At 43.6% G+C, this 24,853-nt stretch overlaps 1 protein-coding gene across 1 annotated transcript in view; it reads left to right on the top strand.

Moving 5' to 3' along the window:
- The window catches only part of BTBD9 (BTB domain containing 9), a 413,203-nt gene extending 394,823 nt beyond the window's left edge, over positions 1-18,380 (top strand). Inside the window, 1 exon segment of the mRNA XM_044001629.1 lies at positions 17,587-18,380. Coding sequence (XP_043857564.1) covers positions 17,587-17,901 — 315 coding nt within the window. The 3' untranslated portion in view covers positions 17,902-18,380.
- The last annotated feature ends 6,473 nt before the right edge of the window (positions 18,381-24,853 follow it).

Genomic DNA, 24,853 nt, shown 5'->3' with positions numbered 1-24,853 from the left:
ACAGCATCCTGAAATGCCCATCCCTCCAAGCCATTATCCTCCTTTTGACAGACTCCTTCATCGCCTCTCTACCTCCTCTCCTCCCAAATCATCCAATTCAAATCATTTTCTCCAAGGTTACAGGCAATCTCTTATTTGCCAAAGCCAATAAGTTTTTCTCAGTCTTTCTCCTTTTTGATATCTCTGCAGAATTTTGGATTGCTAAATGCTTCTCCTAGTATCCTCTTCTTTCTGGCCTTTTGTCGTTCTCCTCTCCTCTCCTCTCCTCTTCTCTTCCTGGCTAGCTGCTTTTTGCTTGACCATCAACTGTAAATGCACCACTAAATGTTAGTGTACCTCAAGTCTCTGTTACTCTTGGTGACCTCATCAACTGTGTCATCACCTCTCTTACAGATGACTCCCAAATCTGTCTGCCCAGCTCTCATCTCTCCCCTGAGCTCCATGTCAACTGTCCTGCAGTACCAGACTGCCTGTTGAACATTTCAAACTGACTTTTACACAAGCATCTCCATCTCAACATGTCCTTGTTATCTTTCCCCTCAAATCCATTAATCTTTTTAACTTCACCATCCATCCAGAGTCATCTTCAACATCTCAATCTACATATCCATTTAATTGCCATTTAGAATCTCTTCTCCTCCCACAACATTGCTCTCATTTTCCCCTTCTGTCTACTCCCATGGCCACCTTCCTAGTTCATACCATCATCACCTTTCACTGTGATTTTTATTGGCTTCCTAATTAGCTCCCCTTCCTCTGATCTCTCCCCAGTCCATCAATCCACAGCACTCTCCACGTGACCTTGTTAAGCACAGTCTGGCAGTGTCCATCCCTTGCTCAGAAAGCTCTAGTGGCTCCCTGGTGCCTCCACAATAACATATAAACTCCTGTGTTTGGCATTACAAGCCCTTCCCAGACCAGTCACACATCACTTCCCTTCAAGCACTTTGCAGTCCGGCCAGATTGGCTTTCTGACTGGCTCTTTTTGGGTCCCCGAGGGGAAAGAAAGACTAAGAAGAAGCCAGCATGTAGAGGAGCTAGCACCTCTGTCATGGCCTCATCCCTGGCTTGCTCCATTGAAAGGAATTTCTCCTTGGAACTGAAAATGCCATTGAAATAATTTCCTGTGAGTAACCAGTAAGCTTTATGACCCTGAGCCCAAGAACCTTGGGAAGAGCAGTGCCCCCCAAACCACCAGACCTACCTTCCACCCATCCCCCACAGCCATCATTGTGGAGAAGGGACCCATCTTCCCATTCAGTCACCACCAGCAGAAAAGATAGATCAAAGGTGAAGGGCTAAACTGCCACCAAAAGCCCTGGGAGTGACAACACCCCTGGATCACTGGGTCTGCTTCCAGCCCTCATGGTACCTTCCATAAAAATCACTCCTGTGGAGAAGGGGACGACCATTCCTACCCAAGAACACACAGAATGCAGGCCTACCAGCCTAGCTGAAGCAGCAGGACACCCCAAGAGGGTGAGAGACAGGAGGCAGCAGAGGCCAGCCAAGCCCAGTGCCCCCACCTCCCCTCACTGACCATCATCTCCCCTCAGATCCAGATGGAGTAATCCCAGCCCCCACAGCCATCAGCCTGGGAAGCAGCCCCTCCTGCAGGCACTGAAGACACAGGAAAGAAGGTTCTTGTCACCAAAGGCCTTGGTGACAAAGGCTATCAGATGGTTCAACACAAGAAATTGAAATCATCTTGTCAGTGGAAATGACACGAAAGAAGAGGCCTTGCCACCTGCTTTGCTGATGCACTCTAAGGACCGTGGGACTTTTCCAGCAGGCTTTCAGCAGACACCTCCATCTTTGTTGTCGCCCCCGGGGATTAGATGAAGAGTTCCTGGAGAGCAGGGGCTGTCTCACTTCTGCACTTAGCACAGAGTTTGGCGCATATATCCATATATGCCTCCCTTCCTTACACACACCATTCTACCTCCTGCCTTTGTGCCTCTGCACTGGCAATGCCTGCAATATTCTTCCCAATATGTATACAGGTTCTCTCCCTTGATAGGAGGTAAGCTCCTTGAGAGCAACAGAAATCCAACCTATTTTGTCTTTTTATCCTCAGAGCCTAGCATTGTGCCTGGCACATAGTAGGCACTTAATAAATGCTTGTTGATTGACTGGTTGATTGAGGTGAGAGTGACCAATAATATCAGTGACATAAAGAGAGGACTGAGAAGAAGAAGGGAAACACCACTGGGTTTGGCCAAGTCTTTGAAGACACTGCCATCAAGGCTACATTGTCTAAACTGTGAAAAGAAAAGATCACAGTGAAAAAAAATGAATACAAAGTCATATTGTTACCCAAAAAAGGATATTTTTACAGCCGTCTTTATACTTAAACATCAATATGCTATGGAAGATTTTATTGGAAAATGAGTACTTGAATGGATACAAAAGAGAGGAAAGTGACACAACATTGATTACACATCAATTTCAAATACTCAGCAATGTATCCACACGGCATTGGAGCATTGCCATGACTGTTAATTGCATAGCAAGTGACTAACTTGGGGAAAAGTACCTGCTACAGGTAAATACGCTGGAGCTGTCCTGATCAGTGTGATAAATTGAAGTGTCTAGCTTATGCTGATAAACTCAAATGCTGTCTTGTTGCTGAGCCTTACAAGTTAGAAGAGGTAGGCTTGAAATGTATGTGCTCTCATGTAGCAGGCAGCTGTTCCAGATGGAGCAAATACAAATAGCCAGTCTCCAGATACACAGAAAAATCTTGGTGCTTAAGGTGAAGAAATGTCCAAGGCAGTTTACGTTCAGTACAAAGGGATTGGTGGGGGATGTCAACTGGGTTCTCTTGCTGTCTGTCCAGGGGAAATGGTAGAAATAATTAAGCCACTTTTGTCTCCTGGAAAAGACTCAGGCAGCCACAACAATCTAATAAATTAGATCTTTTATATTGGTTTGCTTTTTTCTTTTCTGTTTTAAAAAATAGTCAAGAAAAGGCTGACAAGGCTCCCAAAATCCTAGCACATGAGTCTGGATTGTGTGCATGAAAGTAGCTTGAACATGTAATTTTTTTTACTGCTACTCAGGCAGCAGATGTGCAAATGAAACATCATCTCATATGACACATGGGAGTCTCTTTTCCCAGGGCCTTTCCAGAAGTGGTATTCTAGTGCATCATGCATCATAGCTTGCCAGACTGTGTGGGGAGGTCAGATGTGAAAGTAAAAGCATTTTTAGACACAAGAAATGTGAAATTCAACTTAGCAAATATTTTAAGTACCTACTGTGTGCAAAGCATGGTGCTAGGCTCAGGGGGAGTTCCAACATTTTATTGAGGTGATAGATGACTCTAGTAATACACAGGTGCATTAGAGGAGATACAAAATGATTTGTAGAACATGTCATGAGCAACTAAGGAGTTAGGGGGTGGGAGGAGTGGAAGAGGAAGAGGTAAGATCAGGAAAAAGTTCATGGATAAAGTGACATTTAAGTTGGACTTTAGAGGATGGATAAGAATTGAGGCAAAAACAGAGAGAGAGAACAATCCAGGAATAGGGAGTAGTATGAACAGAGGCATAGACACAGGAAAGCATATTTGGGAGGACAGAGGGTAATATAAGACAGGGAAAGGGAGTAAGCATTGATTAAACATCTGCTATAAGCTAGACACTGGGCTATAGATACTTCATCAATATTATCTCCATTTTATAGTTGAGGAAACCAGGGCAGACAGCAGTTAAGTACCTTGCTTAGGTTCACACAGCTAGTAAGTATCTGAGGCTGGATTTGAACTCAGGTCTTCCTGGCTGTAATCCCAGTGCACCACCCGGCTGCCTCAGATGGAGTGTTAGAAAGGTAAAATGGTGCCATAGTGAAGGTCCTTGGATGCCAGGCTAAGTAGTTTGAATTTCACTCAGTTGAGGACTGTTGATTATATAGTGAATATATGTGAGCAGAGGAGTAATAAGACTAGGTCTTTCAAAAGACTAGTCTGACATCAGTGGAAAGGGTAGATTGGAGGAAGGCAGAGGGTGAAGAAATATTTGTTAGAGTGTTGCAGTCATCCACAAGATAAAAAATAAGGATTCATTCTAGGAGAGAAGCAACAGTGAGACTTAGAAGGGGATGGATGGTATTATGGAAAGTAGAAGGAATAAGGTTGGGTAATAAGTGAGGGAGAGGAAGGAATAGAAGAGATAACAGAAAGGTTTTTAACATGAGACAGTGGGCAAAAATAGCCAAGTCTGAATGAGCAGTTTCATTTGGGGGGAAAGATAATGAGCTCAGTTGTGAACAGATTGATTTGAAGGTTCAAAGAGATGTCGAGATATGGGTGTGGTATCTTCCCACCCCCTGCCCCATTCTTTCTAATCATGTCCCTACCTACAAATACACTCAAGTTTCCCCCTCCCTTAAAAAGCATTCATTAGGCTCTATCATCTCCTTAAACTAGACAATCAGATTTTGAGAGTTAGAAGGTCCTTCATTGGCCATCTTGTTCAAGCCAACCAAATAAATAAATAAATAATGGCTTCAGTAGAAGATTTTCAAGGAGAGAAAACTCACTTCCTCTTAAGGCTCATTGTACTTTTGGACAGCAACCACTGTTAAGTTTTTATGATATCAAGCTGAAATTTGCCTCTTTGCAACTTCCACCCATTGATCCTGGTTGCCCTTTGGAGCCAAACAGAGCAAGTCTACTACTTCAAATCCTTCAAATACAAAGTAAATGCAGAAAAAGCTTTTCGGAAAATACAACCTCCATTCCTCTTTTAAAAACAAAACAAAAACACTAACTGGAACTTTCCATAAAATGATAAGTATTCTCTCTAAACCCAAGAATAAGCATCTTCTATAATGGGGGTAATCTAAAAGCCTCCCCAGTAAGATTGGAGGTGAAGCAAGCATGTTCACTCTCACAATTACTATTCAATATTGTACTAGAAAACTATATGGCTATAGCAATAATACAAGAAAAAGAATTTGAAGTGGTAAGCATAGGCAATGAGGAAACAAAACTACCACTTTTTTGCCGATGCTGTGATGCTTTATTTAGAGAACCCTAGAAAATCAAGTAAAAAAAAAACTAATCAAAACAATTAACAACTTCAGCAAAGTTAGAGTATATAAAATAAACCTTCACAAATCAATCTTTCTGTTACCAACGGAACCCAGCAGGAAGTGATAGAGAAATTCCATTTATAATAACTACAGAAGTACAAAATTTGGGGGAGTCTACTTGCCAGGATACACATAGGAACTTATATGAACACAGTTACAGAACACATTTCATACAAATAAAGATAAATCTAAATAACAGAGAAATATTAATTGCTTGTAGGCTGAGCTAACATAACAAAAATGACAAAGTACCTAAATTAATTTACTTATTTAATACCATTCCTGTCAAACTATTAAAAAATTGCTTTATAAATCTAGACAAAAAATTATAACAAAATTCATCTGGATGGACAAAAGATCAAAAATGTCAAGTGAATTAGTGAAAAGATTAGGACAGTCCAGCAAGATCAGATCTCAAACTAATACTACAACGTTCTAATAATCATCAAAACAATTTGGTACGGGGCAGCTAGATGGCACAGTGGATGGAGCACCGGCCCTGGAGTCAGGAGTACCTGAGTTCAAATCCGGCCTCAGACACTTAACACTTACTAGCTGTGTGACCCTAGGCAAGTCACTTAACCCCAATTGCCTCACTAAAAAAAAAAAAAAAAAAAAAAATTGGTACTAGGTAAGAAATAAATGCTTGATCGATGGAACAGATTAGGTACACAACATACAGAAGCAAATGAACACAGTAACCTAGTATTCAGTAAACCCAAAGATCCCAGCTATGGACAAGGACTCACTATTTGACAATAACTGTTAGGAAAACTAGAAAGTAGTCTGGCAGAAACTAGGCACAGACTAACATCTCACACTATATACCAAGATAAGGCCAAAATGGATACGTGATTAATATATAAAGAAAGGGTGATATAAACAAATTGGTAGAGCATGGAAGAAATTACCTTTCAGATATATGTATAGAGAAAGAGTTCATGGCCAGACAAGAGAGAGAGAGGTTCACAGGGGGCAAAGGGGATAATTTTGGTTACATGAATTTAAAAAGTTTTTATACAAATAAAACCAATGCCACTAAAATTAGAAGATAAGTAGGAAACCAGAGTGAGGTGGGAGTAGGGGTGGGGGTAGGAACAACTTTGCAACAAGTTTCTCTGATAAAGATATCTTTTCTAAAATATATAGGGAACTGAGCCAGATTTATAAAGAATAAGATCTATTCCCCAATTGATAAATGGCCAAAAGATATGAACAAGGCAGTTTTCAGAGGAAGAACTCAAAATTATCAATAGCCACATGAAAAAAGTGCTCAAAGTCATTAATACTTTGAGAAATGCAAATTAAAACAAATCTGAGGCACCACCTTACACTCATCTAAGATGACAGAAAAGGAAAATAACAGATGCTAGAGGGGTTTTAAGGGAAATAAGTACACTCATGCACTGTTGATGGAGCTGTGAGCTAGTCTGACTATTCTGAAAAGCAGTTTGGAGCTGTGCCCCCAAAGCTACTAAATTGTGCATACCTTTTGACCCAGCAATACCACTACTAGCAAACTTATATACAAAAGAGCTGTTTAATTGTACCTCTTTTGTGGGGCAAAGAATTAGAGATTAAGGGGATGCTCATCAACTGGGGAATTCTGAACAAAGGGAATATTTTTGGAAAAACCTAGGAAGATTTATACTGAAGTGATACAAATTGAAGTAAGCAGAATCAGGAGAACAATTTATGCAATAACAGCAATAATGTAAAGATAATCAACTGTGAATGACTTAATAATTCTTTAATTTAATATTTTATTTTTCCCAATTATATATAAAAACATTTTAACATTCTTTTTTTTAAATTTTGAGTTCTAAATTCTTTCTCTTCCTCCCCTGCCCCCACCCCCCACCCATTGAGAAGGTAAGAATTTGACATAGGTTATACTGTGGGGTCATGCAAAACATATTCCCAGGGGCAGCTAGGTGGTGCAGTGGATAGAGCACTGGCCCTGGATTCAGGAGGACCTGAGTTCAAATCCGGCCTCAAACACTTAACACTTACTAGCTGTGTGACCCTGGGCAAGTCACTTAACCCCAATTGCCTCACTAATTAAAAAAAACCTATTCCCATATAAAATAATTCTAATAAACACAATGACCCACTACGATTTCAAAGGACCCACCTGCAGATAGAGAACTGATGGATTCAGAATGCAGACTGAAACATTTTTTGCTCTTGCTCTTGCTTTTTTTTCTTGGAACATCACTAATCTAGAAATTGGTTTTGCATGACTTCATATTTGTAATAGGTTTTGTATTTATTGCCTTCCCAATGAGTGGGGGAAAGGAGAAAATTTGGAACTGAAAAAAAAAATTGATCTTTTTAAAAATACAAAGCAAGTCTACTACTTCTGCATGGTGGCCTTTCCAATACTTCCAGACAGCTATCCTAGCCTTTCTGATGCCTCTCTTCTCTAGGCTGAACATGACCATTTCTTTCAACCAGTCCTCATGTGCCAGTAACTAAAGACCCTTGACCATCTTGGTTGACCTCTTTTGGTCAGTGTCCTTCTTAAACTGGTACCCAGATACTCCTGATGAGCTCTGTCAAGAGCAAACTACAATGGGACTCTCCCCTCCCCATTCATGGAGACTGTGACCCTCTTAATGCCGCCCAAGATGGAATGAGCTTTTCTGACTGCCACATTACCCATTGCCCTCACTTCCTTTCCTCTTACTCACATTTCAGTTCTATGTGGTCTGGATTCCAACCTCATCTCTCAACTAAAACTGCTCTCTTGAAAGTTTCCTCTGACCTCTTAATTGTCGGACTTTAAGGCCATCTCCCTATCCCCAGCTTTCTTGACCTCTCTAAAGCATTTGACATTGTTGGTCACCCTCTGCTTGCGGATACTCTTCTCTTCTGGGTTTCCAGGATACTGCTCTCTCCTGTTTTTCCTCTTCACCTGTCTAAACACTCCTTCATCGGATCCACATTCTGACCTTACCTGTGAGCATATTTAAAGACTGTCCTGGATCCTGTTCTCTTCTCCCTGTGTACTACTTAGTTTGGTGATCTCATCAGCTCTCATGGGTTTTGTTGTTGTTGTTTCTAAATAACAATAACAGCAGCTCTTTTCCAGCCCTAGTCTCAATCTGAAGTCCAGTTTTGCTTTACCACCTCCCTACTGGATATATCAGATTGGATGCTCTATGGACATCTTCAGTTGAACTTGTCCAAAACAGAAGTCTCTACCTTCCCCCCCCAAATCCATCATTCTTATGAATTTTCCTATTTCTGCCAAGAGCACCACCATCCTTCCAGTGTCATAGTTTCACAGAACTGGTGTCATTCCACATATCTAACCAATTGCTAGATCCTGTCATTTTAACCTTTACAGTATCTCTTGCATTCCTCTCCTTCTCCCATGACCTCCACCTTCGATACCTCTCTCCTCCACTGTTGCCGAGGCCTCTCCCTCCCCAAGCTATCCTCACAACTCTCAAAGCAATCTTCCTTGCGTGCAGGTCCGGCGGTCACTCCCCATCTCACTCAAGACATCTAAGATCAAATATAAACGTCTCTGACATCTGAAAGCCTTCCCAACCTATTTTTCCAGCCTCCCTCTGCATTAGTCCTCTCTCTGCCCTCTAGGTTCAGCACTTCTGGCTGCTCCTTACAGAGGACACCCCATCTCCTATCTTTGCACTTGTCCTCAAACCCTGGAGTGTATTTATTCCTCACCTTTACCTCTCAGAATCCTTCCTGGCTTCCATATGTTCCTCCTCCCCCATCACATCTGCCTGAGCCCTTCCTCCTGAAACTGCTTGGACTTATTTTGATATATGCTTGTGTACTTATGTATGTGCAGATCTACCCTGATAGAATCTAAGCTCACTGAGGGCAGGGATGGTTTCACTTTTGCCTTTGTCTCCCAATACTTAGCACAGTGCCTGGCACACAGTAGGCACAAAATAAGTGCTTACTGATTGATGGCGTTCAGAAGAAAGGTCCAGGTTCAGAAACAGACATTTGGGAATCCTCTGTGTAGAGATGATAATTGAAGTATTGGGAGTAAGTAAGATTGCCAAGGTGTGGAGAAAAAAGAGAGGAAACCAGAGAATATGGCAAAGGACAGAATCTTAAGGAAACATGTTAAGGGTTTGAAAAGATGAGGAGCCAGTGAATGAGGCAGAAAAAGGAACAGTTAGAAGAGGAGATGCATTAGATAAATGGGGTACTTCTAAATCTAGGAAGGAGACAATACCCAAAAGAAATGAGTGTCATTAGTATCAAGTGCTACAGGTAGGTCGAAGAAAATGAGGAGTATTGTTCTATAGATTTGAGAATTAGGAAGTTACTAGTGACTTTTGAGGAAGAAATCATATTTCTGTGTTAAACTGACACTAGAACAGGAGTTGCAGTGGAGGCATTCAGAGTAGGTGTTTTTTGCCCCCAGGAAGTGGAAGAGACCTGAGGTTTAAGTAGTTCAGGAGAGCAGAACCAGAGCCCCAAACTAGCGACTGTTTTTGGTCTTCTTCATTAAATAAGTTGCTTCAGAACAGGGAATTCCCAATAGACTGAATGACTGCCGTTCTTGGATATTGTCGGGAGAATTCTTGCATGTTGCAGGAAGTTGGGCTTGATGCCTTCCCAGTTCTCTTCCATCTCCTGAGATTCTTTCAAAGTGAAGAGCCTTTACAGCCACATAAACATTGACCCCTGTGGAGGCCTTGGAACATTTAGGGTGAACCTGGGCAATTTTGTGAACCTGCAGGTTTCCCCGAAGCCTGCAGAGGGCAGCAGCAGCCTAACAAAGAATGTGTAGTCCACAAAGGCAAGACTTGTCCAGGAGAGTCGGGTTCCAGAGGGGAGCCCAGGAGATGGAAGATCTAAGTTAACAGTGTTGATGAAAGCACAGCCAGGACACAAGCCAGAGTCAGGGCACTGAATGAGGAGGCAGAATTCAGAGTCAGCAAAGAAGAGTTGGGAGAGAGTAAGGAAGACGAGCAAAGAACAGCCCATAGGCCCTGGCAGGGCCAAAACTAGCCAAAGCCGCCCATTCCCAAGTGGCAGCAATATAAACAAAGGTCATATTGGGGGGATTCAGAAGAAGCGATGGCTTTGGGCTCCCCAGCAGCCCATGGAATTCAGAATCTGAAGCCATTGTCATGTCCTACCATGGCAGAAACTTTTTTTTTTTTTTTTGGTCCTTTCATACCTAAAGCAAATGTTCATTTAAGGTACAGGGCTAAAAAAAATTGCTTCCAACTTGGAAATAGTTCCTAATGAAAAACACTCTTTATTATCTTTACTAACGCTTCCCACCCCTAAATGAATTGTTGCAGTGCACTTATATAAAACGTTGATTTGTAGAAATAATTTTTTTTCATATTTGGAGAAATACTTGGTCTGCATTTTTAAATGTGCAGAGATAAAAACATTTCTAAAATCCGTAAAGTATTCATATTTCAGTACCTAAGATGAACTGCCTATCATCATCATCAGTTAATATTTATTGAAATAGAGTGGATGCAGGGCTGAAAAAATCACTTCCAACTTGGAAATCAGTTTTAGTGAGAAATACTCTTATTATCCTTCCCAACCCTCTTCCATCGCCCCCACCCACCCAATGAATTGTTGCAATGTTTTTAAATAAGACGTTGATTTGTAGAATTTTTTGTCATATTTGGAAAAATCACTTGGTCTGCATTTTTAAATGTGCAGAGATAAAACATTTCTAAAATCCATAAAGTATTCCTATTTCAGTACTTAAGATGAGCTGCCTGCCACCATCATCATCCTCATTTAATATTTATTGAATAGAGTGGATTCGTAGTGTCATACAGCATACAGCAAAAGAAAAATGGGGAGTTTGAAGGGTAACATAATTTAGAAGCTATGTCTTTGTGTCTGACTTATGGGTAGATATCAGTGTATCAGTGAGAAGTAGGCATCTATTTTATAAAGATACGTCACAGTATAAATGTAAGTTGAAAGCTGGGATGAGAAATCCTATTTGTATTGGTTGACATGGAAGCAGTCAGTGAAAATTACTTAGGGGAAACAAGGAAACAAGGTAGAATCATTGATCAGCATTTATTAAATTTTCCTGAATCTTGCTACAGTTTGCAGAGAACTCCTCTGTTAACTTGGGAAAATTGGCAGTGGCTCTGGCTTTTCAAAACCTGAAAGTCTGATGAGCAATTAGTGTTTGAGGAATCCCTCTAATAAAAGGCAGCGGGAAGTAGCCAGAGGAGGAATTAGTCTGATCACTGAGAAAGGGCTAACACGTTAATATATATCACTCCCAAGAACCGGGAGGAAAATAACACACCAGACTACCCAAAACAGGGTGAGAATTATGGCTCCGAGAGGAAAGACAAAATGATAATAAGCAGCAGCCACAAAAAAAGGACGCACGGGTTGTGAATAAAGCTGTGTTGGATTCATACACACGACTACATTCTAAATTAGCCAGCTCCTCTCAGGGAAAAGATCCAGGGGCTATTGAAGATGGTTCAGTGAAGGTGCCCGCTTTGTGTGCAGTGGCAATCAAACAGGCTAATGGGATACACGATTGCAGAAAAGGAGAAGAGAAAATAATGCAGCTACTATGATAATGGCTTTGCATAAATCAATACTGCATCTGCACCCTGTATGCCTCATTCAGCTTTGGTCACTTCCTTTCCAAAAGGGGGTTGCACACTCAGGAAGGTTCAGGAAAGAAGAAATTCGATCACAAGGGTTCCCAAGGGAATAGAAAGCCCTGGGTTGGACCACTTAGCAAGGAGGGGACAGGAAAAAAGAAAGAAAGAAAGAAAAAAGAAAGTGGACAAAGTAATGAGTTTAGGGGTGGGAGGAAGGAAATGCCATGGTACACCAGGTTCCTCTCTTTGCAGACGGAACCAGTCATCAGCTAAGGAGGTAGTTCAGGAATGGAGTAGCCACTGCCTACACAGTTCAAAACATCTCGCACATGGACTTACTGAAGTAAATGACACGACTGACTTTCTCTAGTTTCCTTGAGAAAAAGGGATCAGTGACTGCTTAGACATTCAGTTGTGATATAAAGTGGGGCTTCTTAAACTTTTTCCACTTGTGACCCCTTTTCTCCCAAGAAATTTTTACTCCACCCCAGCTATATAGGTATATAAAATAGGTATACAAATCAAACATTTACTGCCAGATTTTTCATGACTCCTACATGTAGGGTCTCAACCCACAGTTTAAGAAGCTATGATATAAAGGTTCTGTTCCCCTTTTCGGTTCTAGAGGGCAGTCAGGATTGCCCCATAGACCCTTCCCTGCCTCTCTAAGCAAGCTAATTCAGTGTGTACCAAGTGACCCCCCCCCAAATTACAGGGGACTCCAGTCATACACCTGAGTTAAGTACTAGATTGCTCTATCTGGATTCTTAACACAAATAAACTGGAGGACTACAAGTGGGACAAAAGAAAGGGAGAGAGAGAAAAGAGAAATCTATAATGAAAACAGATTAAACTGTATTCACAAGAAAAATATAGAATGATGTATTGCTGTTTGTCCATTGTTCTTGAAGAGGACCGAGATGATAGGGTGATGTCATGGCTTGCACTGAATTGGATTGAAGTGAGGGAAGACTGTGCAAGGTCACCAACCTCACTCTCTCCTCCAGAGCCATCTGGGTGCAGTGGCAAGATGGCCCTGGATGTTTTAAGGCAGTTGGGGTTAAATTACTTGCCATGGGTCACATAGCTAGTAAGTGTCTTCGGAAAATTTGAACTCAGGTCCTCTTGACTCTAGGGCCAGTGATCTATCCACTTCACCACCTAGCTGCCTCAGAAGGGTATGTAGTAGATACAAGGCTGTGCAAATTATTCTGGAGAGGAAGTGGAGGGGCCTGAGATGTCTGGAGTTAAGGTTTCTGGTTACAAGTCCTTTGTAAATGAGGCCCAAATCTTCCCTTAAGTGTCAGTGAAAGGATGTATGGTTCTAGTACAAAAAGCTTCACTAACAAGAAATATGTTCATTGCAGTGATGAACCTTAGTTTAGCATTGTGGCAGTGTATCTTGCCTGGCCCCGGCTTCAGCACTGATGTGGAGCCTACATGAGATGAAATGAGCAGAGATCAAATACAACCACCTTTCCTCAGGGATCTTCATCTCTGATAACGGCACCGCCTAAATTACTCCAGCCTCCAATGCTTGAAGGCTTCTTTGGTTCAAGTTTCATCTGAAATCCCATCTTCATAGGAAACCTTTCCCAAGCCTTTATTCCAGTGCCTTCCCAGTGTTCATTATTTCCTATCTATCCTGTAAATAGCTTGCTTTGTATATATTTGTTTTTGAGTTGTCTCCCCCATTGGAGTCTAAGTTCCTTGAGCACAGGGACTGACTTTTGTCTCTTTCTATCCCCAGCACTTAGCACAGTGCTTCCAAGAAGGAGGCATTTAATAAATATTGATTGATTTTGAAACCCTGTCTTTAGCAGATATGCTGCTCACATTGTGGACCCTCTCTCCCACCAATGCTCCCCCCCTCCTCACTTTCCCATTACAGCACAGTGTATCATCTTCCCAGTCACCCAGGCTCACAGACTAAGTGTCATACACCGCTCCTCACTCTCTCCCCCCCATTATCTGACAAGTCTTATCATTTCTACCTTGGTAACATCTCTCATATAAGCCCCCTTATATCCTCTAACACTGCAGTTCCCCCGGTGCAGGCCCTCATCACTTCATTCCTGGGCTATTGCAGCTGCCTCACGGTTAGGCTGCTCATTCCAATCCATCCTCCCCTCAGTTGTCCAGTTGAATTGCACATCCTACTCTCCCTCACTGCACCAACCCTCAATTCAATGAACTCCAGAGGCTCCATTTTATTTCTGAGGTCAGATATCAAATCCTTTGGCTTTCAAAGGCTTTCATAACCTGACCTCTTCCTGTGTCTTCTCCCACCTTACTCCCTTCAAATACTTTGCATTCCAGGGACAGGGGACCCAGATCTTCTTTGAGCCAGATACTCCCTGTCCAGACTCTGGGCTTCACCCTGTGCCTGGAACTCTTCCTCCTTACCCCACCTGTTGGCTTGCCTGGCTTCTTTCAAATCCCAGCTAAAATCCCATTTTCTATGAGACTCTTCCTGATGTCCTTGCATGCCTTCCCTCTGCGGATGGTCTCCAATTTATCCTGTATCTAGCTTGTTCATACACAGTTGTTTTCATGTTGACTCCCACGTTGGATCTTGGGCCCCTCGAAAGCAGGGACTGATTTTTGTTTGTTTGCCATTCCTTATATTTATCCCTAGCACTTCACCCAATGCCTGACAAGTAGCAGGCACTTAATAAATACTAGTTGACTGACTGAGTGCCCTTGGGGTATGCCCTCAGCCCCTCATTGGGCCTAGCATTGATTCTGGATGGGATCCTAGAGACAAAAGGCTTAATATCTAGGTCTTTGATCATTATGGACAGCTCAGGCATGGCTTCTGAAAGGAGGAGGCCACCAAACCCAATCACTCAGAAAAAAACAGGGGAGCACTCTTTGTATTCAGATGATCTCTGCTGGGCTCCCCACTCCCCCAAGGTCAATCTCTTTGCTGCTCTTTACCTTCACGCCGGCTTTTATTAATTGTGTATATAATATTCTCTCCCTTCCTCTTCCTCCAATTAATAAGCTTCTGGAGCAGGAACTCCATCGTGTCTTTCTTTATAGCTCAACTGTCTGGCACACAGCAGGTACTTAATAAATGTTAGATGAATCTACTGAATACAGCTACAGCCCAAATGCTTCAGCAATAAAACTGCTCTATGAAAAAAGATTGTCAGGAAGGACAGTATATAAGATCATTACCTGTAATTAAGGAAAGAAAGAAATGAACTCTCAAGGGTTATGGAAATGAAAACGGAGCCTGGAGAAACTAAAACAGAGCCTGAGTTAGAAGAGCCCTTCTGCACAGTCGATCTTTTATATAAGATTTAGAAATTCTGAGTTCTAAAAGAATAATATATGTTAGAACAAAATGTGGGGGAGATAGTGATGTAGGAAGAAAAGAAAGGAACTTCTATTTTAAATATATTACATAATCTGATAATGTATTTATCTGCTCCCCGCCCCTAAACTTTATTCTAATGTAAAAGTGTGTGGGTGGGTGGGCTGGGTTTCCTCAGAAACAAATTCTAAGAAAATCAAAGGCCAAAGTATTCAGCTAAGTTTGTAGGTGGCCTGGGCTTGCTTCTCACCAAGGAAAGACTTAACATGTGCTAGTCACACCACCTGTTGATCTCCAAGCCTCCAGGCTCAAAACCTGGAAATCATCTTTGATTCATCTCTTTCCTTCATCTCCTATGTCTGATTAGTGAACAAGTCCCATTCATTTTTTCCTTTGAAATGTCTGTTATCCATCCCCTTCTACTTCATTTTCCTCTGTCTAGCATCCTAGGCCAGGACCACATTACACCTAGATTACTACAACAGCCTCTTAGACCCATCCACAGTTTCTTCCTCCTCCAATCAATTTTGTACATTGCTAGCAGATTAATCTTCCTAGAATATCTCTTGTCAGGTTACTAACCTCAAAAAAAAAAAAAAACAACCCTCTCCCTGTTTCTTATGATGTCAAGTTTCAGTTCTCCTGCTTAGCCTTCAGGGTCACCTCAGTAGCCTCCCACCCTGTCACTCAGACCAGCTGCCCTATTGCCCCTCAGACATACCACATTGACTCAGCTTCCATGCTTGCCCCTCCCTGGGATGCCCCTTTTCTCAAAGGGCATCCATGGTTTTATAGTCCTTTGGGCATCCGTAGTTCCAAGTTTCTCTACGGAACGGCTGAATCTGCAAACCACTTCATTGCCCCTTTTCTCTTGTCCACGTCATCCCTGCCCTTCAAGGACCAGGGCAAGGCCTCCCTCCTCCAAGAAGCAAGCCTTCCCTGGCTCCTCTAGCCTTATTGGTCTCCCTGTCCCCTGAGTTCCAGTAACACGTCTGTACCATGCAGTTTAATATCTGGTGATTGTCTGTATTCTTGTTGTTGTTTCATGTATGTTGGTCTTATCTCCCAAACAAGGTCCTTGAAACCCAAAACTTATCCCCAGAGTCTGCCCCAGGCTTGGGCAACAGAGTAGGAGTTCAGTCAGTCCATAGAGTCATAGAATCCCAGAGTTGGAGGGGACCTTAGCAATCATCCAGTGCAGCCCTCTTCCTTTTACAGATGAAGAAACTGAGGCCTGAGAGGGGAATGACTCACCCCCACATGACAAAGGGAGCAGAACCAGGGGTTAAGACCCAGAGCTTAAGACAGCGTCCTTCCAACAGGCCACCATGCCCAGGTCCTGCAACCTCTGCCCTGAACATAACGGCCAAAGGAGAAAGGGTCACAGGTGTGTCGAGGATGAAGCCATCACTGACTTTATTGTCATTTCACAGTCACCACCTGTTCTCCCTTCAGTGTCTCTGTGCCCAAGCTTTTGAGCAATTTACAGCACAATTCAGGGGATCTCTTCAGGATAGGAATAACACAGGAACACAGAGACGCACATATGGAAAGCTAACCCCGGTACTCCAGACCCCTGCAATTGCACCGTTTCACTCAGCCCTTGCTCACCTTTCTTCCAGAGAGAACAAGTTGTGTAATGGAAATGTGATGGAGCCACCTCAAACACTGACCCACATGTCCTGGCTCTCCATGTTTTTACTAATAAGTAAAGAGGGAATAGGAGATGGGCTTTTGCCCATATCAGGACTATTGGTGGCAGCTACTACCTACCTGATCCCACAGCTTAGTTGTCCTCCATCTCTGAGGGTGCTGACACAGGAGCCACTTTCATTAATGGCATCTGCTGGATGCACACAGGCCAGCAAGCTCCACCCATGGGTTTGGTCCAAAGGCTGAAGAGGAGCTGGCTTGGCTAATCCTTGGGGAAAGTGACTTCACTTCTCCCAGGTTGGTCCTAGTGCCCTCAGACCAAAGGGATTTATTGTGAATGACAGAGGCCATTTGATATTCCTTTCAGTGCTCTTGGACTCCAATCACAAGACAGGCTTGCTGTCCCATGTTGTATTTTCAAATGTGGCAGCATTTAAGGTTATTGAATGTCACTAGCTTTGTACTCAGGCTTAATGCCTTTGCTTTGGGCATTAGAGGTTGATAATGGGATGTAGTCATATGGCCATTTAGAGATAAATGTGTTCTCTGATGTTTTGGGTTGGGTGGTATTCTCATTTTAATGTCCCAACTTCAAGCTATAAAAGCCTAAAATCCTAGAAAAAGAGACTCATGGATTTTAGACCAAAAGGAAAGGGAGGATGAGGCAAAGGAGACCAGAAATGCTGGAATCTTATTGAGAATAACTAATTGTGTGCCGTGTGATCAACTAACTGAAAGTATTTTGGATCTAAAGGGGATCAGAGACCACCTGATAACTCCTTGCAAACCTTATTTCCCTGTAGCTCTCCTAGGAATGTGCTGGGTCTGCTGCAAGCCGCGAGCCTGCAGGATCCCACAGGACCCAGTCTGGAGGCTACTCACTAGATTCTCCGTTTTTCTCCTCCCATCCAGGTATTCCACTGTGTACACTTTGAATGTCCAGAGCAGAGCAGCACCCCCAAGGAGGAGAACAAGGAGGAAACCACGCCCCCAACAACAACAGCAGTGGGGGCAGCAGGGGCAGGTGGAGCAGCTGCCGCAGTGGGAGCAGGAGGGGCAGCAGCAGCAGGAGCAGCAGCAGCAACAGCAACAGCAGCAGCAGGAGGAGGAGGAGAAGAAAGCCCTGGGGGGCAGCAGCTGGTCCCTTACCCACTTCGACCCTCCAGCAACAGTTCAAACCAGTCCCTCCCAGGACCCACTTCTCGATCGCCTGTTCAACCCCAATAAAAGATGAAGACAACTGGATGGATGCAGTGACTTGGTTTGGGCCCAAATGACACTAGGAAGTCCCTGTCCTTCTTGGGCAGGAATTGTTATATGACTTTTTCCCTATTGCTGCTGTTTCCAAAGGAGAGGAGGCCTGCCTGAAAATAAGGAAATAGAACAGGTTTTCTCCCAAGGACAGAAAGGGGGCTGCTTCGCTTGCCTCAATTTGTTCAAATCAGACTGGTCTCCAGGGGGAGAAAATGGGTCTTCAATCTTCATCAAGTCCACCATTAACACCCTACCTCTCTAATCTAACCCAGGCAAAGGGAACGGAAGGAAATAATAGACAGACCCGTGTTGGAATACAAAAATGGCATATGAACACTAGACTGGGAAGAGAATACATTAGGCATTTATTACCTGGAGGCACCCTTTAGGAAATGGGTTTTTGGTGGGAGTGTTTATTTTTTATGGAACACATTGCCCTGGCAACTAAATGATTTTTATTTCTTTTAGTTATTCTCAATTTGCTGAATCATAGGTGTTCCAGATCTCTTTGAAAAGCTCAGATGGTAATTTTTTTCCTAGTCCCTTTTGAGGCAGTAATTCCCCTCCCTTATTTCTGAACAGTTATGCATGGGATAGAATAGGAAAATATCAAGCATGTCTTTGAGATGAGGCCCCTATGTAGCTGCTTGCAGCACCTGGACTGACAAGGAGCCGCCTTCGAGGAGGTCCAACAAAATACACAATGAAGAAGCCAGTCTTTGAACACTGTAGTTAATAATCGAGTGGATTGCAGAGTTATTAACCTGTCATTCCTGAAATGGACCTGGAGCAGCCATGGGCTTCTTTTCAACTTTGGGATTCTGACATGAACAGTCCCTGCACCTGCTAATTTAATGGAAAATGTACATGTGTGTATATCTCTGTCTCTAGATGTAGATAGATGGATGTCAATCTGAGTCTGGTCTGGTCTGATTGAAGTTACTGCAGGAATCTGGACAGGTTCGGGGCTTCTTGGGTTGTTTTGGGGTTGTTGTTTTTTTGCACTCCTGCTAATGATGGGTATCAGGAATACAAAACTGGGAATTTGCAATTAAGATCTCTTTTTTTTTAAGGTGTCTTTGTGGACTACAATACTCAACCAGGCATTTTACAAGGCTGTTGGAAGAAGCTTTCTTCCTAATCTTCATAAAAAACGATCTCATCCAACCGTCAGTTGTCTTAGCCTCATCTGCCCTGGTTTTGTCTCCTACTTCCCGATTCCCCCTTCAGTGTTAACTAACCGCTGTGACTCGATCACATTATTGTCCGCTTTCGGTCTCTTGCTAGCTCCCCTCCATGTTCAGTCATGATCAGCTCCCTCTCCAGCCCCAAGTGCCATTCGCTGAGAGTTCCAAGTTTGCTCTGTGGGACCCGTAGGAGGGGTCAGAGGGAGAGGGCACCAAAAAAGAGGGGGAAGCTAATGCTTTCCAGAAAGCTTAAGAAAACCCGCCATCTCTTAAAGTATTGGACATAGGGGACATCAACAAATTCCAGGATGCAGCTCAGGGGGAAAAAAGTGTTTTGCTTTGGTTTGGGTGTTTTTCTTTTTCTGGCATCTGAAAGACATATTGTTTGGAATATAGAAAGATCCATCAGGTCAGCTAATTAAATATGCTTTTCCTTCTGATTTAATTTCACATTGAGTGATATATCAGTATTGAAATAGTAGAATAGCATCAAACTGCGTGATTAAGTGGAAAGGTTTTCCTTTTCTTTGGACACAGGTCAACCCAGAGCAGAGATATACCAAGTCAAGAAAAGGTAGCTTGGAGGGAGAGGAGGAGGGGGAGCAAAGGTATGAGAAGCTTGAAAAAAGGCCAGAAATGTGTCTGAGGTCACCTTCCAGACACCAGTGGGGTCATTGCTATAGGGATTGGATCCTCTTTGGCCCACTCTCTGTTCCGGAGGGTTCTTTCTGCCCATTTTCCTCCTCTCTGAATCACAGCCATACCCACAGAGGTGGAGAGTGTTTATTCAGAAATATGACTCCGTAACAAGTTACTTTGCTTGCTCCTCCCTATAGTGGGTGGCAGTCTTCTGGGATTTGGACGCTACTTGTGTCATCGAGTAATCTCCAGTTGGCAATTAATGTGAAGAATTCCTGTCTGCTCAGCACTTTCCTGGGCTTCAGATAGCCCAGGCACCATAAAGTCGAGTTCCTGTATGGGTAAAACAAATTAGCCACTTTAGTCATTTTATAAGATGAAATGAAGATGGTCAGAAATTGCTGAAGCAAAAGTTTCATTTTGAACATTAAAAGCACCTTTATAGGGATAAGTGCCTGGGTAAGTTCCCTCTCTGTGGAGACAGGGAAATAAAGCTGTGAGAAGGAGAGGTTGGGATCGCCTTCCTGGCCACCTTCACCTCCCCTTTCAATGCCTGTCGTTCCATAGCCATTACTAAGTATTTGTGGAAGAGGTTTCCCGCTGCCTATGAAAATGCCCTGGCCAAGTTACACATCTGGAAATAAAGTATTACAGATGAGCATCAGACCCCAGAGAGTCACTGCAGCCACTTCCCATTGGGACCCTGCTGCCCAGTCCTTCCCTGTATGTTAAGGTCTTCCAGCTTCCCCATTCTCCACTGGGACTCGACAAAAGTCATCCAGAGGATGGAAGGAGCTTAGAGTCTCTTCCCTTGCCAGCTCCCCAACTATTTACAGTAAATAGTAGGTACTTAACCAACTAAAGCTTACTGCCTAGTGCACCCCTGAACTATGGAAAAGGAAGGAGTGCTGAGCCACCTGAAGGGACTGAGCTCAGTTTTCCACTTGGGCCCCAGACACAGCCTTGCTCAGGTTTCCACCTAAAGGGAGTTTAAAGGAAATATGTTGGTTTGAGCCCATGAACAGGACGGTGACCTGTTACTGAGGGCATTCTGTTTCTCCAAGAATACAAGCTATTGAGAGGCCTAGAGAAGTGCCTGTGACCTCCTGAGACAGCCAAAGGCAGCTTTCTAGAGAGATCCTGAAGAGTCCCATCAAAGCAACCTGGAAAAAGGCCTAAGGAACTTACCGAGTGTGGAGACTCAGGTGGCTAATTCAGTACCCATAATGCTTTAGCCTGCACCCATCACAGCCTGCCTTCTCTCCTCACTGGAGCTCTCAGCTCCCAACTAATCCATCGAAACAAAAAGGAGAATTGGAGGTGGAAGGGGAGGCTGGGATATGAAGCTGCTAAAGAGCAATGCCCAAAGTGGGGCCAAGGAGGAACAGAGAGAGGAGGGAGGTGTGGTGCCTTAGCTGGGCAGCAGGGGAGAAGAAAGGTCGTGAGATGGGAGCAATACTGATGCTAACCCTGGAAGAGAAATGACCCCCTTGTAAAGAAGTGAAAGGAGCAGTTTGGCCTGGATGAGGAGCGGGTGTGCTAGGCATGCCGGGCCCTGCCCCCTTCCCTCTGTGAGTCCCCTCCAGCACCAATGAGGCAGGAAGGCTGCAGCACCAGCAGTTATTTATAGGGTTTTTGTTTGGAGTAAATGTTTCTCATTTGTTGTAATGACATTGCTTGTTGACACAGGCTGATCTTCACTGGAGTAACTGCATGGTAGAAGTCTGAGCAGATGGGGGCTCTTTTGTCTTCCTCCCTCTTTCTCTCGCCCTTCATTTTGACTTCTTATTTTTCTGAAGGCAAGAGGAAAAAATATTTCAGGGCTTGGAGGGTATAGCCCCAGAATTCAGATGTCTGAGGGAGACTGGGGACTGTACAGGCCTGGGGAAAAGGGACACCTGCAGATGGCTCCTAGAGTATGAATGGGGCCGTGTGTGGCTGGGTCAGGAGACTAGAGCTCCTGGGTCCCGTCTAGGCCTTAAGGGTAGGAACAATTTTATTTTAGGGACATCGATTTACACTTAATGGAAGGAGGTTTGTTGCCTGGCACTTCAAAATTAAAATAGCAATAATAACCCAATCCTTTATCTTCCCTTTCTGCCCACCCTTTTCCCCTTTTTCTCTACATCTCATACACGTATTCATTTCCTTCATCTGAATTTTTGCTCAAACCATTATTAGTCAGTATGTGAAATTCATCTGTTTCTCTTAAAAGTGGTACTCCCTGCTTTCCTTAGCTCCCCCATTAAATGAACTGTTGATCCCTAACAAATATATTGTGTCTTATTCCTTGGAAAATTCGGGAAAGGGTGAATTCTTTTTAGTGAATACTACAATGGCAAAAATTAGGGTTTTTATGCATCTTGTTGTCTACTGTCATTTCCCACACTCCACAATTGTCTTCCCTTATGACAAAGAAAAACAAGCAAAAATGTATATAGTGACAATGTATATAGTGCTCTGCCCTGGTAGTCCCTCAACTCTCTCTGCCGTGACAAAGGAGGAATATTTCATTATCTCTTCTCAGGGAACTCCGAGGTGAGCTTCCTTTTAATGATTTGTTTTCATTTACATTATTGTAATCATTATATGTATATATGCACATACATATGAAACAATACATATAACTATGGTTCTCTGAGTTCTGCTTGTTTTGCTCTGCATAAATTTCTACTGATATTACCATGTTCCTCTGAATCCTCATATTCATCATTTCTTGATGCAGAATGCTAATACATTAGTTTTTCCACCTATTCCCCAATCAGGTACTCATTTCCCCCCATTGCTTTGCTACAACAAAATGTACAGATATTTTTGGTTTATAGCCGGCCTTCATTCTTCTCTGACTTTTTGGGGGGAGGTAGGAGAGCAGAAGGGTCCAGTTCCTGAAGTGGGATTGCTGGACCTGGACCAGAGGGTCACTTTACTTTTCTTGCATTATTCCAAATTGAAATCCAGAAGAGCTGAATCATTTCCAAGCCCCACCAATAGCTCACTGGCTTGCCTGTCTTACCACAGACTCTTCAGCATTGACAAGTTAGTTTTTCAGTGGGACAGAAGATGGCTCAGTATTGTCATTCATTTGGAAAGCTGCTGCCATACACATGAGCCCCAGCCAGATGAACTCTTCCTCTCTTTCATTTTCATTTTTTTGGAAAATCACAAAACTATAACCATTCATCCTTCCTAAAGCAAAGACCAAAAAAAAAAAAGTGTGGGACAATCTACCATAACCAGGTACCTTTTTGTTGTTGTTGTTGTTGCAGAAAGACATTTGCTAACCCAGAGAAAGTATTCTCCGGTGCAGATTTCAATTAAGAAGTTTTCTTATGAGGGGAAGAGAGGTGTCAAAAGAAGAAATGAAATTAAATGCATCACCTTCCAAGAGTCTCTCTTCTGTAGTGACTCCTTTTTCTCTCCTTTAAAAAAAAAAAAATTCAATCTTCCCTCCCTCTGAAATAGTGAGTTCCATCTGAATGGTAAGAGGATAAGTTCATCTGGGACTGTGGGAGCGGTGGAGCAGGCAGGGAAAGCCAGCTCAGCCACAGGGCAGGCAGCCCCCCCCCCCCCCCAGTGTGCACAAACAGGGCAGGTTGCCTTCAGAGCCCCATTTATTTCTGCAGCTGCAGCAGTGGATACTGAGTGTTTATCCAGACATCAGCTCCAGCTGGAGTTCAGCGATCATTAGTGGCCCCAGAAATTTAAAATGGAGTTCGTGGATCTTCACCCCACACACACACCCTGCCAGTGTTTATCGTTCTAACAGGGTGAGAGACTGTCCTGCTGAACAGTGTTTGCCTGGGTGCCTGCAGATGGGTCTCTTCGAATGGGCAGTGGAGAAAAGGTGATGAGGGTCATTCAGGGAAAATTCAGAACCAGCTTTTCACCCAGATGTAGATGAGGTCATGTATACCGATAGCCCAATTGTAATAGAGCATCCAAGGACCTGGGAAAGCTGAATTTGGAGAACAGAATCCTAGAGCTAGAACTAGAAGGGACCCGAGATTTCATCTGACCTAGTCTACCCCCTTCGTTTTACAGATGGAAGGGGAGGGACACGGCACCCAGCAGGGCTGGGTTTTGAACTTATGTTCTCTGACCCTAGAGCCCAAAGGCTTTCCCCTATACCATGCTGCTTGCGGGGTACCTTAGGCCACCTCCCCCTCCATCCCTGTGACTGGGGAGTGGGCTTGGAAAACATGAGGGTGGCCTCAGATTTTAGCAAACACAAACTTCTTGAATTTACCTCTTATTGAACTGTGGGGCCTTAGGCAAGTCACTTACCCCAGTCTAGGACTTCTTACTCTCTTAAAAACCAAAGGGCAGGTCCCTTTCAGCTCTTGACAGGGTTCATGGGGGGGGGGGGGGCAGGGCAATTTGCTATCAAATAGCCACAGTCTTGCAGGACAGCACCTCTGAAAGGTTCAGACGTTCCTGATCCTAATGGACATTCTTCCAGAAAACACTCCTTCCCGGGACTTTCCGTAACTAAGCAAACTTCTTGTGGCTCATCAAATCCTCCGCCAGGAGAAATATTACAGCAGCCCATTGTGCAGGCCCTCCCCAAGCACACAAACACCCCCTTAACGGTCCTTGTTTATTAGGGTGGTGACTGAGCAGTGCCTAATCCCTGCTCACCTGGGTCTCGTCCACCCTTTCTTCTTTGATCCCTTTGCTGGCCTAGCCAGAGCACAGCTGCTGTTGGCAGCTCTGAAAAGGCCCCTTCCTTCTTCCAATCACAAGTTCTTTGAAAATGGAAACATCTCCCCAGAGGGCCCCACGGCCTAGACTCCCAATCACCCACCTGTAATCTATGGTAAATATCTCGCAGCATTTATCATTTGCATTCGTGGATATTTATAGCAAAGGGAAGAGAAGGGGGGCAGTCTTGGAAGCCTCACACCTGTCGGTGCCTTTGTTTTCTCCTCATCAGACGCAGCCCTTCCTTGTGTTACCACCAAGGCCTCTGATGGTTGAGGACAACACCTTTGAAATCTAGTCATGAGCCCAGAGATGGGGGCAGGCTGCCAGCCTAGGGAAAGGGAGGCTTTGAGGGAGAAGAGAACTGACTGTAATGAGAACCATAAACCGTCAGGGCT

This window comes from Dromiciops gliroides, chromosome 4 (genome assembly GCF_019393635.1).
Source record: "Dromiciops gliroides isolate mDroGli1 chromosome 4, mDroGli1.pri, whole genome shotgun sequence".
Lineage (NCBI taxonomy): Eukaryota > Metazoa > Chordata > Mammalia > Microbiotheria > Microbiotheriidae > Dromiciops > Dromiciops gliroides.
The sequence above is the reverse complement of the archived record's forward strand: the minus strand, read 5'-3'. Positions and strand labels throughout refer to the sequence as shown.